The sequence below is a fragment of the Stegodyphus dumicola genome, chromosome 5 (assembly GCF_044657685.1).
Source record: "Stegodyphus dumicola isolate Sdum_Otavi_A_Nest chromosome 5, ASM4465768v1".
NCBI classification, from domain to species: Eukaryota; Metazoa; Arthropoda; class Arachnida; order Araneae; family Eresidae; genus Stegodyphus; species Stegodyphus dumicola.
Window position 1 is genome coordinate 160,981,830 of NC_140772.1, and position 16,084 is coordinate 160,997,913.

At 31.9% G+C, this 16,084-nt stretch overlaps 1 protein-coding gene across 2 annotated transcripts in view; it reads right to left on the reverse strand.

Annotated features, from left to right (window-relative positions):
• DAT (Sodium-dependent dopamine transporter) overlaps positions 1–16,084 on the reverse strand; it is a 76,359-nt gene that overhangs the window by 24,007 nt on the left and 36,268 nt on the right. For both annotated transcript variants that reach the window (XM_035361281.2, XM_035361289.2), the window contains exons 7-9: positions 15,084–15,208; positions 3,731–3,843; positions 1,592–1,720 (exon numbers count right to left, since the gene is read on the reverse strand). In XM_035361281.2, coding sequence (XP_035217172.1) covers positions 1,592–1,720; positions 3,731–3,843; positions 15,084–15,208 — 367 coding nt within the window. The remainder of the gene's footprint in view (positions 1–1,591; positions 1,721–3,730; positions 3,844–15,083; positions 15,209–16,084) is intronic.

A 16,084-nucleotide genomic window follows, 5' to 3' on the forward strand; every position in this document is an offset into this window, starting at 1 on the left:
TTAAAACCTAGCGACGATTGTAGCAGCGATTAATTATTTTGTGGTGCCAAAGTTGGCAACTATTCCTTCTTTTCTGATGAATTTTGAGTTTTTGTCCACTAATACTAACAAACAAATCATCCGATAACAAATACTATTTCAGCTATTTGAAATACTCAAGATAAATGATACTATCGCCAGGAAATACTTTAATATCATAATATTTTGATATTTGAAGTCTTCCGTCTCTGCTGAAGCCAGTACATTTCTCATTATACAGGACTCAGAGGGAAAAATGATTTCGGAGCACAGTTGGGCGAAATTTAATTGCAATTTCGTGGTTACTTTAGAATCCTAATTTAATTCGTTCAGAGCTTCTTTCGAATTTCAAGAGAATTTTCCTCTTTTAAAATACAGAAATTTAATTTAATTCTTTTTCGGGCTCAAAGAACTGGAAATTTCAAAATGATTTTAATGGTCAATACATTGGTTTATAAGATAAAATATCAAAACGTAATGACAATATTTGAATAAAAATTCAAATTAGTAATGTTAAAAGCATAAAAACCTGTATTTACTTTAAATATGATCGATACTGGCGCATGTGGAAGTTGGAGCAGGAGAGATTATTGCTTGAAATGTGAATCACCATCCACGATAACATCGCACAGTTACATTTGTGGTGGTTTTGATATTTCTGCTAAAGAACTATTTCTAAAAGGGTCATCAGTTATGATATCTTTCGGAAACCAACGTTCCAAACTAAAGTGATGTTGGACACCTTTTAGAACTTTTTCTAATATATTCAATGATATTATTACTGAATAAGTCAATACACCTCGTGACAAGAGCTTTATTAGAGTACCACTCTCAACAACTGTCTGGATTTTTAACAGCAAGCTGTGATCTCTGATTTCAGTGGTGGGACATGTAACGTTTTCCTCAGCTGCTGGTTGTGGTGCTGAAGTTCATCCGTTGTCAGCTAAGTCCTGTGATCACTCACTAACCCGTTGACATCCTCTTTATTGAGATCCAAATTTATGAATTTACCAAGAATATGATGTCAGGAACAAGAAATAGTTCCTAAAAGCTTTTAAAGCTCATTTTAGCAATATATGTAGGCCAAAGAATTTTCTAGGCTGAGTTCGATGATTCTTAGGTAATGAAGAATATTATAATGACCTTACTAGAACTCTCCAAGGGTCCGTTCCGTTTCATTTGTAACTTCAGAACACCTCTTGAACATAATTTTAGCGTATAATGTTTTGAAGAATTTTTTGAAGTTAGAAATCCCTTCTAGTGTGTGAACTGGATAATAAGAGTGGGGTCAGCGAGTAATGTTTTATCTCGTTGAAGCTGTATTACATTACATAATAAAAGCACTGCAAGCAGTGTTTGTTAGAACTTTAATAAATCTTAATCGTAAACTGCTTAATCGTAAATACAGAAAATTTGAAAACATCGGTCACTTTTATGTTTTTATACACCTGATATCTTAGGAATATTTCTTAATTTTGAGATTCTAATTTATCAAGATTTAAGCTATGTTGCAAAAGAAGAAAATCTTAAAATTACATTTCAATCTGAATACTATAAAAAAGAAATTATTTACCTGAGTACAGCTTGGTAGACCTACAAGAAAGTAAAATGTAAAAAGAATAGCCACGAACAATTCTCTATGATTTTTTAGCAGCGGATATTCGTCACTTAAAGCTGTTATGATAGCTTCTGAACCTCCAAACTGAAAAACCAAAGGCAAAATAAAATATTCCACTCAACCCCACAACATAAAATGTATATTCAACTAATATTAACACTGAAACAGTATATTGTGATCACATTTATTTTTAAACGTTGATTTTCTATTTTCCTATTTTAATTTATTTCATTAACCAGAAGCTTTTAGCTCTGATTTACTAATAAAATTCTTTGTTAGAGGAAGATCTAACAAATACCTAATTTATTTGATTACAACAAAGCTTTGCTATCTGCCTGAGAAGAGGGATGCCTTTGTGGAGAACTTACTATGGATAATATGCTCGGATCCACGTTATACATTGGGAAATCCACGGAAACGGCCATGCGGGCAGCCCATTCGCCTGGAATCGAATCCATGTAGAATTGCCAGTGTGCATCGACTTTATCGCTCGGTCGGTATCGAAGTATTGGTACTTAGATATTAATGCAGCCACCTTAGTATATGTCGCCAAACTCTGGCAGCCAGTTTTAATGATCAACACTATTAGTTTAGCATGCTTTGCTTTTGTTGTATTCGAATGGCTTTTATAAAAGAAATCCTGATATTTTTGGTCTTGAAATGAGTTTTAAAATTTTCGCTTGTAGGCTCTGCACGCAATGAAAGAAATTGCTACAAAATCGTTTAAATGGAACAATTTGCCTTGAATACATTCTTAAAACTATAGTCATAAATTTTCCACTAGAAAGAGACAAAAGCTCTCTGGTAGTTTATTGATTGCTTTTTCGGAAAAATAGTTAATTAAAACGTAAAGAATAAATATGTAATAATATGTATACATGCCATAAATTTGCCTGCTAATTTAGTACGTCATCTTTTCCTTTTGTAAAAAATCGGCAGATTGTACCAAGGTTGTTAGTATATATGTAATTGAGTAAGTACGTTAATAAGTAAGTACAGAAGTATTTGATGCAATGTATTAGAAATATTTTTTATCCGTCAAAGCAATAAGACAAGTGTTTTAGAAAGCTATCGGTTTGATATATTTTTGAAAGAGATTATAAATCTGATCAATTAACGATAGTGTTACAAATAAAATAAAGATATATAACTGAGAAATACACTATTAAATCGCTCTATTAGTAAATAATATATACTTTCAGTTTGAGAGACAGGTTAAAATATTTTGCCATGTCAAATGACAGCGCCTTTGAGACATAGTAGCTTACAAAGTATCGTGAACGGTAACTTAAAAATTTTATACTCTTTGATATGGTGATACTTTACCAGGCTATATGTAATATAAATGCCTTTCCAAAGTAACGAGACATGAAAAATACATAACGGATAAGGAATATTGGAAAATTAAACTGTGAAAGTTTTTAAAGTCCTATAAAACGTGTCTAAGTCACGAAAAGTGCACTTATAATCTTTTTGTTCAATTTTTTTACAATAAAACATGGTACATAATTTTTGGCAGTGCAGTAGAGCATATAGTTATGTAAATTATATCGAAAATTACTATGGAAACATATTAAGTTTTTCAGAAAAGGAAATAATAATTAACTGCGCTTTCGCCAGGTAATCGAACTTTGATCATAAACTAATAAACCTAGTAATAAACTAATGAATCTCGAACTAATATATCTCAGAAATACAGATTCATCCTTACTGAAATAATGAATAAGATTTATTATTCATAAATGATGAATAATCCATGAATAGTGATAAACTAATGAAACTAAAAATGCAAATTCATTTAAAGATTAACTTCTCTTTTTTTCAGTGAATCTTAATGAAAGAGATTTTATAGAAATTTCGTCAACTGGGCACAACAGACTTTTACAAAGGTTATGAACAGAGCTTATAAACATCTTTCAATGATATAGTTTTTGGATAACATAGGAACAAACATAGCTATGTAAAAGAAAATTCAAAACAGAAAATAATATTGTGATATTTAAAAAACATTTATTAACTTTTAAAAACTTCACATTTGACAATTTAGATTTGTAAAGTGCAGAATAATGCAAATACTTTTTTATAATTACTTACAGAACTGTCTAGGCCAAGGGTGAGCAGCATCAGAAAAAACATTACAGACCAGAATGAAGATCCGGGCATGGTTGCGATGGCCTCTGGGTAAACAATGAAGACTAGACCGGGACCTAAGAACAAAACATATTACATATGGCAACAAAAAATGATAGTCATTTTTATAATGTATTTGTAAGCGCGTTTTTATTAATTAGGTGCTTTTGAGTTGCATGTAAAGCGAAAATAATATAAACCGAAGAGGTGCATTACGAAAAATGGCTTATATTCAGTTGAGGATGCGTTTGATGTCGATGACTGCCGGCACCTCATTAAAAAAAAAATACATTCTCCTTATAAATATTGTTAACAGATGATTGTTGCATTTAGGAGTTATCATCTCTATAATTATCGTCAAATGTCTCTAATCTTGTACCTCCAACTGAGGATTTACCCAAAATTTTAACTCTAGATCAGGGTTCCCCGACCCTTTTCTTGCATCGATCTTCTTTCAAAGGATGGTTTTCTTCACCGATCTGCTACATTTTCCTGTATATTACATGGCATACAATGTAATCATAATACAAATAACTGCACATAAATCACTTAGCGATAACAATTAGAATATAGAAAAGCGTTTAGAAAAAATAATTTATCATATTTATATTTTTCCTTATTTTATTTTTTTTTAAACTTTGTTTAAAGTATTATCATTACTTTTTTATTTTTCAAACAGAAAGAAGTTTTCAGAAACAGAATCAGGAATTTTAATTGCACAAATGGCCGATTTTAATGAACGCAATCGTTCCGTTTGATATATTGATGGACATGTTGTTTGACTTCTGAATTAATATTGATGGAAGTTTTTTTTAATATTCGGTACAATACTGCTGAACGCAATTTTTAAATGACCTAGTTAAAAAATATTCCTTTTTCTTTTTTCCTCTAGTCAATTACTGACTTGCCTGAAGCCTGCTTTCATTAGGTAAAAAGAGGAAATATTCAATAATGTTCTCTCGAATGACTTTTAAACTCCAAACTTTAGCTTTCCTGTGAATTTTGAATAAAATCTGGTTTGGCTTAGTTTATTATTGCAAAGCACACTAAGGCTATCTGCCAAAGAGGAGGGATGACTTCGTGGAGGACTTTCTGAGGGAAACTGGCTCCTGTACACGTTACACATGGAGAAAACCACGAAATCGCCAATGTAGCCCTCCCGTTTGCCCGTATTCGAACCTCGGTCGGAAGCGTTCGGCGATTTTATTGCTCGGCCGCTGGTAGGCCTAAATAAATTTCGAATTTGTATGATATAGCTTTATATTGTTACGGATTTGGTATTTAAAGAGCTAATGTTAGTTGCATTATAAATTAAATTGTTTTATTCCCCGTGCAGTGTAGAACGTGACGAATATTAAAGGAAAGCTAAGCCGGAAAATTAAAAATACAAGAGCACGTGCGTTTAACATTTAATAAATAAATAAATATCTCTTTTTGATTTCGAGAAAGTTCCAGAAAGTTCTCGCGCGCGATTTAAAAATCTCATAAAAAGGAGGAAAATTTCTCAATTCGGTCAGTCAGTTAGTTAGTTTGTTGTTGTTTTAAGAGTTTTTCTTAGAAAACTGCTCTTGTTCACTGGAGCGAATTCTCGGATTAGCTTTCTTTAGCTGTTTTGAATTAACTTCTATTGAACGTTTGAGTAGTTAAAAGATAACTTCTGTGAGATATTGTAATTCTGCACGAATATCTGAGAAAATTTAAGCATTTTTGTTGTGATAATAATAAATTTTGTTCATTTTTCACCGGACTTGTGCATTCATTTCGCAACGAAACCGTACGCACGCAACAATATCTATAAAAATTTATTAAGAATTATATTAATAATTTTTAGATGATGTTTAGCAGTTGCCGGTGCATATTTCGCTATCGACTCTCAGTCAGCCTCTATGATCAACATTGATCTCCTTTAAAATTTTATTGACCCTCAGGTGATCATTTGGAACCCCTGCTCTAGATATACCTCCAGTTAATTAAATTTTCAAGTCTACTAACTATGAAATATGCATTTGTTACTATGATTAGAAATCAAAAGTAAAGATAACAATTAAAATTACTATAAAGCATTCGTAAATTTTTAAATGTAACTGTTGCTAAAAGCATACAAGTTGTTCAGGAACGCGCACGAACTCAGTTAATACGCAATAATTTAATATTATGTTTATTATAATTTAGATTTTTTTGTGGCAACAGTGATGTTTTGTTATTTATTACTTTGAGCGTGATAACGCATGGAATGTTATTCTTTTTGTAATATTTAGAATGCTAAATAAAATAGTTCATTGTTAATAAAAAAAAGGTTTTTCTCTGCTAAATATATTACCATTCGTCCGAAGGGTGCTACTTTGGTAGACAGTTGCACGGATTTTGGCGAGTAATACGACTTATGGTAAACCCATTGCTGGATAAGTTATTTATGGTAACCGATGCTTTGTTGACATTTTATTTAAAAAATAATGCGTGTTATTATGCATAAATTCCGTGGGTGCTACTTTGGTAGACGGTTGCACGGATTTTTGGCGATTTACGTTGGCCGAATTGTTGGCGCGATTTTTACAAACGTCAGCCATCTTGAAAAACGCTGTTTTTACGCATAGTAAAGTATTCGAAACTTAAAAAATAAATAAATAAATATCGTTAAAAGTAATGGATTAATTTTTTGTTGAAAATGTCGTTTTTTAAGATGGCAGGCAAGTGTAAATAAATACATTTACTATGAGTATAAATACTAAAGTAAGGTTATTATTACTTTCATATAGCAAAAAAGAGAATAAAAACACCGCTATAAAAACATTGGGCCAACGTTTAATTAGATTAAAATATTACTGAAATTGAATATCGAATTAAAAACCATCATACCAACATTTAAAAGAATTAGAATATTATCAAATTCAAATACTTTAAAATACGCTATATAGAATATAATTAACATTAAAACATATGGACAATAATTATCTCAGCAATTTCTGAAAATAGTGTATTAATTTTTTTAACAAAAATTGAAGTATACAATTATCAAATAAAAGAAAAATATGTACTTACATTTTTTTGAGTGTTTAACCTGTTGTTTACTGATAAGTACCACAATAAAAAATCAGAATCATAATTTAGATAACATCTTTGAAGACATCTTTGAAGGAATTCGAAGATATAAATTAAATTTTAAAACGGCGCGGAAATGCACAAATTGTCAGTAACCAATCAGGGAGCTGATTACAGCTCGTTAATGCACAAATATTCTATAACCAATCAGAGAGCTTATTACATCACGGCTAGAATTAAAATTATTTAAAAATTCATACATAATAAAATCATTTTTAAAAAAAAATGCAAAATTAAATTGTATTTTAATATTTAACAGCCATAAATAATGTTTAAAACATTAGATTAAATTTATACATATTAAAACGAATTACTTTTAAAGTAAGGTGACGTCATTGATACATCATCCACAACATAAAATTTCATAAAATATGATAAACAATAAAATTTTTATTTCAAATAAAAATTCAAAATTAAATTGATTTTTAATATTTGAAAGCCATAAATAATATTTTAAACACGGAATGTATGCACAATAAAACGCATTATTTTTTAAATAAAATGACAACAAAGTATCGGTTACCATAAATAACTTATCCAGCAATGGGTTTACCATAAGTTGTATTATTCGTCAAAGGAAAATCGCCAAAAAATCGCCAAAATCCGTGCAACCGTCTACCAAAGTAGCACCATTCCGTGTTTTAAATAGTATTTATGGCTTCTAAATATTAAAAATCAATTTAATTTTGCATTTTTATTTGAAATAAAAATTTTATTCTTTATCATATTTTATGAAATTTTATGCTGTGGATGATGTAATCAGTGACGTCACCTTACTTTAAAAGTAATTAGTTTTAATATCTATAAATTTAATCTAATGTTTTAAACATTATTTATGGCTGTTAAATATTAAAATACAATTTAATTTTGCATTTCTTTTTTAAAATGATTTTATTATGTATGATTATTTAAATAATTTTAATTCTAGGCGTGATGTAATCAGCTCTCTGATTGGTTTTAGAATATTTGTGCATTAATGAGCTGTAATCAGCTCCCTGATAGGTTGCTGAAAATTTGTGCATTACCGCGACATTTTAAAATTTAATTCATATCTTCGAATTCCTTCAAAAATGTCTCCTTCAAAGATGAATGTTGTTTTTGATAAGTGCCAAGAATTTTTGGTATCCGGAATCAAAAAATTGTCCTTTGAGACCTTATTTTCACCAACCTGGCTTTCCTAATCAAAGATTTATTTATAAATTCTTACAAGGGTCAGAGGAAATTTATTTTAAATTTTTGAAGGAAACGTCGCTAATTGTTTCTTCAATGAAGTGCGAAAATGTAGATCACAGATGAAGACTGTTAGAAGAGCCGATTCTGAGACGGCCGTATATGAATATTGTGATCATGTTGGAAGAAATAACCGCTGTAACGGTAAGAAAATTATTAGACATTCCTCCTTTTTTACCAACAATAAACTAATTGCTGTCATTTTAGCTCTAGTGTACGAAGCGTTCTTATTTACTTATTTTAAAGTATTTAATTTAAGTAATATTTTAATTCTTTTAAACGTTGGTATGATGGTTTTTAATTCGATATTCAATTTATGTAATATTTTAATCCAATTAAACGTTGGCGCAATGTTTTTATAGTGGTATTTTTATTCTATTTCTATGCTATATGAAAGTAATAATTTAACCTTTCTTTAGTATTTTATACTCGTAGTAAATGTATTTATTCTATATAATATATATATATATATTATATTCTATATAACGTATTTTAAAGTATTTAAATTTAATAATATTCTAATTCTTTTAAATGTTGGATGATGTTTTTTATTTCGATATTCAATTTCAATATTATTAATATTTTAATCTAATTAAACGTTGGCACAATGTTTTTATAGCGGTGTTTTTATTCTCTTCTTTGCTATATGAAAGTAATAATAACCTTACTTTAGTATTTTATACTCATAGTAAATGTATTTATTTACACTTGCCTGCCATCTTAAAAAACGACATTTTCAACAAAAAAATTAATCCATTATTTCTAACGATATTTATTTTTTTTTAAGTTTCGAATACTTTACTATGCGTAAAAACAGCATTTTTCAAGATGGCTGACGTTTGTAGAAATCGCGCCAACAATTGCGCCAACGTAAATCGCCAAAAATCCGTGCAACCGTCTACCAAAGTAGCACCGTCCGAAGTTAATAAATAAGTCAAGAAATTGATTAATTTCAAACAACTGGCGCCCGGTGACAGGACGGAATGGCTATTTGAAGAAAACGAAACAACGGTTTGAAAACGAAACATCGATTTCGTATTGGAATTTATCAAGTGAGTTTATGATTTATTTGATTATATTCTTTATTATTTGAATATATTGGACATATTAAATTTAAAATCATGGAAATTTTATTAAGAAAACGTAAGCCACTAAGGCAATCGTTTAAGATACGCCAGTGCTGTTGAATGTGATCGTCATTCCTTGGGTGCTGTTTACTATGAAAAATTCAAACCAATTACACACAATATTTTTGCAGACAGTAAAGAATTTGTCAGTCGAGTGTGTGATTTAGTAGCAGACAGTTTGACTACAGTCATGGTGACCTTCCAGACCGAGATGCTTCCAGCGACGAAGAAAAGAAAGTATACACCCAATTTAAAAACGTGAAAAATATCTTCTCGAGCAAAGTAAAGAAGGCTCATAGAAATATTACTGAATGCTAGGAGTCTCTGGTCACGAGTAACTTTGATCTTCTGTTCGACAATGGAAAATTCACATTAGAGAAATACCTCGACAAAATTCACAATTTAACAGATGCTTACCTCGAAGCTCGGTTAACTCTGGATAAAAACATGGCTGAAGTCGTTGGCTTCATAAAGGGTAATTATTCCTTTATCTATGCAAAAGGAAATGTTAAATTTCATTCATGAGGTTCATTTTTGGAATAGAAAAATGTAAGAAAAGAGCTAGAGATGTTTTGTTTTGGCCACTTATGAACAAGCAGATAGAAGATAAAATTTCAAAATGTTCTATATGTAATGAATACCAGAACAAAAACATAAGAGAACCTATGATACCACATGAAATTCCCAATTTATCTTGGTATAAAGTTGCGACAGATTTATGTCAGATTAACAAAGATGTATATTTATTAATTGTAGATTACTATTCCAACTTTTTTGAAATCTCCAAACTACCGGATACTTGAAGTCAGAGAGTGATCAGTTACATGAAATCTCCTTTTGCAAGATACGGTATACCATTGATAGTGATATCTGATAATGGACCTCAGTTTGCAAGTAAAGAATTTGCAGAATTTGCAAAGAAATACCAATTTAAACTTTTGCTGTCTATAGTATCCAGATCCTTTACATCATGATGAGGGATTCCTTCTATAAAATATGCAGGTGCCAATGGCTTTAACTCCGCAGTCCCGTCTTCTAAGTAAGTTGAGGGTCGTGAATTAATTGTTACCTATAGACACTGTCGTGTCGTGTTCGGCATTTCTTCAAGTCCATTCCTGTTCGGAGCAACGATTTCTTACCATTTGGATAATGTTCCACAAGATTTAAGAGGAACAGCACTTAGATTGAGGAAATCCTTTTATGTCGACAATTGTATAGCTAGTTTCGAAACCGAAGAAGAAGTAGTCAAGTTCAAAGAAGAGTCCCAAACTCTAATGTCTTCAGGAGGTTTCGACCTTAAGAGGTTGGACTGCTGCACCATTCAAAGATAGAAGCATGACTTCCTATCAGAAGGTCATTCCAATTCTGAGACTCTCATGGGACACCGAGAATGATGAAATCTATTGCAATTTAACCCCTATGACATTTTCGGAGAGTGCCCACACGAAACGACCTCTTCTGTCAGTCTCACAGAGGATATTCGATCCCATCGGATTTACAAGTCCAACCACGTTAATTCCAAAACTCATTCTGCAAAAAACATGGAAGATGAAACTTACCTGGGATGAAAATCTTCCACAAAGTATAGAAAGAGAATTTCAGGCTTGGCTCAAAAGACTACACTTCTTGAATTATTGTAAAATTTCAAGAAGACTTGTGATTGGACCCTTCGATGACTGCTTAATCTCTCTACATTGTATTAGTGATGCTAGTAAGGTATCTTATGCATCATGCATTTTCTTACGTGCATATTTTGAGGGCAAAACTTCAGTACAATTGGTATTATGTAAATCAAGAGTAGCGCCTGCCAAAGAAGTAACTATTCCCAGATTAGAGTTGCTTGGAGCACTTATAGCTACTCGGCTGTACAGTCAAGTCATTGACGCTCTTAAATTGACAAAGTGCCAAGTGTACTTTTGGAGCGACTCGTCTGTAGTTCTGACATGGATAAAAAAAGACTCCCACTGGAGTGTTTTTGTGGCCAATCGTGTAGCTGAAATAAGGAGATGCACAAATCCGGACGACTGGCATTATGTACCAAGCTTAAGCAATCCAGCTGATCTTCCCTCTAAAGGGTGCGATGCCAAAATGTTGCTACAGAGCAGAGGGTGGAAGGGGCCGGATTGGCTTAAACAGGAGACGGATAAATGGCCTCTCTCTGAAGAGTCAGAAACTGATGAAAGTACAGTTAATTCAGAAAAAGGGAAAATGTGGTTTCTAGCCTTTCCTGTAGAACCCCAAACTTCACAGAAACATTCACTCGGTTTTCTCGATATTATAAAAATGTGAGAGTATTTGTTTGGATCTTTAGATTTCTTAACAACAGTTGTTATAGAAAAAACGAAAAATTTAATAAGGAATTACCCTCAGAAAAAGTGAGTTTTGCAGAGCATAACGGCGTTTCACTACTGCAAAACTTAAAAGTTACTATTCTGTTTATGTTTAAAAATCACATTTTAGTGCTTTCATTTAGTGCGCCTAAAAAATTCGCCAAATTTTGAAGGCCAAAATAGTTTGGTGCCAACTTACCCCGCTTATGGAAATTTAACCCGGATATTTATATTGCCTGGAAATTTTGAAGCCATAGAACGATACTGATAAGAAAAATAAATTTAGACGCCGAACATTTCGCGGATAAGGTTGTTGTAACATGGGAAGAATCAATTTCTAACTAAAATAAAACACTCTTTGCCCAAAAACGGGTATTTTACCGAACGGTAGAAAGACGATTTAACTCCTCTTGCTTTACAGCACGAACTACCTGGTCTCGAAGATGGAAATGAAGAAGAAATGGAAGTTTCTAACCAAATGCAGGAAATGGAAGTTTCATGCACATGGCATGCTTTTTATTCGAAAACCATTCTTTTCTCTTATATAAGGTAATGTCTAACAATATCAGAATTTATATATTCTAAAACAAAAAAAACAAAAAAAAAAATCTCTATTTTTTACTTTAAAACGCCATCTGCCAAACACTATGATTGAGAAAATTTGTACAGAAATTTTTTCTGGCTGTAATCAATTTACTCTCGCTACCCATATCCTAATACAAACGTGAGTGTTCTTGAATTCAGCTAAATGACTTTATCATGCAAAATATCTATTGTGATATCTGTCTGGTTTTGCACCTATCAAGACAGCATAAAATGTCTGAAATCATACAAATGTGTATCAAATGATATATTTTTTATTTATGCTTGGTTCCCGTTAGATATACTATACAGCATAGGAAAACTACTGTCACGCTAATTCTTTTTGGAAAATAAATCAGAGTAATGCAGCTTCATTTTTTCTTCAATTTTTTAAACTATAATTTAAACTGTTATATAGTTTGAAAATTCTATTGTTATAAAATTGTTAAGGTGCGATTTAAAATTACTTACATATGAGCACAATTTTTGTATCAAGTTATAGTGTGTAAATTCTCACGTGCACGTCATTCGTATTTAAATATATAGAATCAGAAATAACTCTGCAGAACAGAAGGTAGCATGACGATCCTTTTAATATGGCCCCTATATCATTCTTGTTTTATTCAAGTAGTTTCATCCTCCGAATTTGTGGAGTAGTAATTTTCGCTAGAGCGCTTGAAGATGTCTGCAAAGAACCTATTTTCATTTGATCAGACTTACTCCAAGAATTTTAACATGTCTATACGAGAAAAACAGCTTTCAAACATCATCACAGCGCGATGAGGTAATGTAAGTTTTTTGGCTTTTCTGTAATTGACAAATCTCTGCAGTTTCTTTTGACTTCCGCCTCTTATCTCTGTGAAACTTACAGCTCCGCTCTTCTGGGCCATCAGAATTGTTTTTCGTTGGATATTTTTAAAACGACGAAATAACACAATACAAATAATAATAAAATGTCTAATGTTTGCTAGCTGAAAAAAAAATCAACTCGTAACATTTGTATTCCAATTCTGGCCGTCTAATGGTAACCTCTAGGTTTAAGTGGTCCTTGGACAGTTTCTGCCATCATCATTTTAAAAATGTGATAATTTTGGTAATCTCGCCAAACTAGTGATTTCCAACAAGATGACTATCAAAATTGATTGAAAACGCAAAACAGGAGAAATCTTACCCGAAACCATGTTTTCAAAATTGAAACCGAAACCACATTATTGTGTGTTTTCTGTAGAATTTTATTTGAAGAATGCTATGACAATATTCAACAGCGCTTCTTATGCGAGTTAGTTTCTAACCTTGTGACAGAATATTATAAATTATCAAAACTTTTTTGAAATGATAAGGCAGAATGATTAGTCCAGAAAACTACGGAGAAGGTACAAAGAAAATTCCTATTCATTTCTTCATAGCTCACTGCGAAGGCGTGGAAATGATCTTTCGTTTCGAGAGATCTGATGCCAATGAAGCTGCTTGAAAAGCCACGGAAAGCAAATAAATGGAATAACATTCAAAATTAATCCAGTATACTAATACATTCGATTTCGGAGAATTCATTGAAACCGCTTTGTCAAGAAAAGTAATAAACGGAAGATCGCGGAAGAAGCAAACGATCACGGAACAAGTAAAAGCTTAAGAGAAAGTTTGAGAAATTCTGCTATTGAAGAAAATGAGTAAGTATTGCGTGTGTGTATTTATGTTACATAGTATATTCTAAAAAATATTTTATTAGAAAATAAATATTTTTCAACAGCTGCAGACCTACATTTAATAATTAATAGTATTATAACAATGCTAGAAAATAAAAATATTCTTTTTTTATTTTCAAATTCTGTTGAAATCTGTCCTTGTGAGTTTTTATATTTTCTTCCTTTCTCTATCTGTGCTTTGAGAAAGTAGCATAAAAATATTCAGCACAAAATTATAACCTTCACTATTACATAATTTCTGTTTTTGTAATATTCAAATGAGTGGCAGATATATCTTTTGTAGCTGATGCAGAATTTCACAATATGGGCTTGTCACATTTCGCAACAAAAAAAGTTACTTGATATCGAGCTTCTAAAACATCATCTTTTTTTCTACTTACTGTTCTTATAGTAACTTCTGACATATCGTAGGGAGGCATTATTCAACTGGGTGAGTGCTGCCTATTTATAAATTGGTTTAGCCAACCGTAACTTTTTTGAAACTTTTCAAGGACCTTTTTTAAAAACGACATGTTCGTGCTTTCTGATGCTCGTTTCTGATGTTCTTCAAATTTCGTATATTTCTGCTTCTTTCCTTGATGCCTGTTCTTTGATATTTGTTAGAACTTTTCATAATATAGAGGGCGCTGTTGCGTCGAAAGAATTCTTCAGTGTGTTTACATTATATAATTGTAGGTTCGCCGTTGCGATGTGTCTGTATTACTGTGACATATTTTGGTGTTTTTATTAAATATAAACGAAAGATGTCGTCATGCATTTTGTATACCAAGTCGAGGTAAAATTACCACTGATGCAAACTCGTCGAAACAAAAATAGCATTTGTACAAGAATCGTGAGTTGTTGTTTTCGCTTTTCGAACTTCGCATTCGTATAGTTAATTACTCCGTAATATGTGGTGCATCGGCCGGGAACCGAACCCGGGCCGCCCGCATAGCAGGCGAACATTCTACCACCGCAATGTTGTCTGATTCCAAAAAAAAATACCTAATGTCTCTACAATATCAGAGCTCTTTCAGTCTCTTTTCTCTATGACTCTTTCGCATATGATCCAACTTTTAAATCTGAACTCTTAGCATGACCAACTCACGACGATCAGGTCTTTACAATAGATGCTAAAGGTTCTCCACCGATGTTACCTTTAGCAGAACTAAATTTAGAAAACATAAGACTTGAGTTTCATTTTTATTTAAAATAAATAGTATAATGAATCAAATGGGGATATAAAATGAAAAGAAGAATTAATTACCTTCTGTTGCAACGTCTTTCACTTCAACATGTGCCTTGTGGGCCATATATCCAAGAACTGAGAAAATAACAAATCCAGAAAGGAAGCTTGTAGCGCTATTCACTGCACTTGTTAGAAGAGCGTCTCTGAAAGGATTTCAAAGAGAGATTTTACTAATTTAATGTGAGTTGTAAATTACTATTCATTTCTGTTTTCTAGTGTAATAGCAGTAAACGTCGTTTTCCTTCATTCGATTAGTATCTATATTAATGGTTAACTACAAGGCTTGTTAATTGCAGCCACAAGATTCAGGAAATATAATCTTTGAACAGAACTCTATCAAAGAACTTAATAAACCATTGATTCTAGACTAGGAATGATGCGATTCTTAACATAATAGTGTACCTCGCATCCCTCACACTGGCAATTTGAATAACAGAACCACTCATTTCCTCCACATCACACCGTGATCAACATCCGGAGGCCAGGATAAAACAGTGACAAAGTCATGAAAGGACTAATTCTCTCTCTCACTACAGTTCATTTCATATAAGATTCTCATATGGCGTCATTGACATTTTGTCCCCAGAGCCATATGTTGGCCTTTTATTATTATTATTATTTTTTTAATTTTTCTTTTCTTTCAATAAATTCCCTTGTTATTTCAAGCATGTGTATCAATTTTTACTTCTCTATCTACATTATTCCGTGAATTATTGAATTTTCAAATGTTAACGGACTTTTGAGTCACCCAGTATCTCCTAAAATACTTCCTAAAAACTCCTCCGCCAAGCAGCTACTCTGGGCTCCTCTATCAACAACGGCATTAAGAGAATTCTATTTAACACAAAATACATATAGGGAAATTCTATATTTTTAACAATACTGTATGTTATTGTAATTAAGAGGCTTTCTTCTTATTCTGGGTTGACTGATTTCTCCTATATCTTCTTTTTAATTGAAACGAATTACCTTATTTTTTCCCCCCGACACCCGTTTTACTTTCACTATTTCTTTCCTCA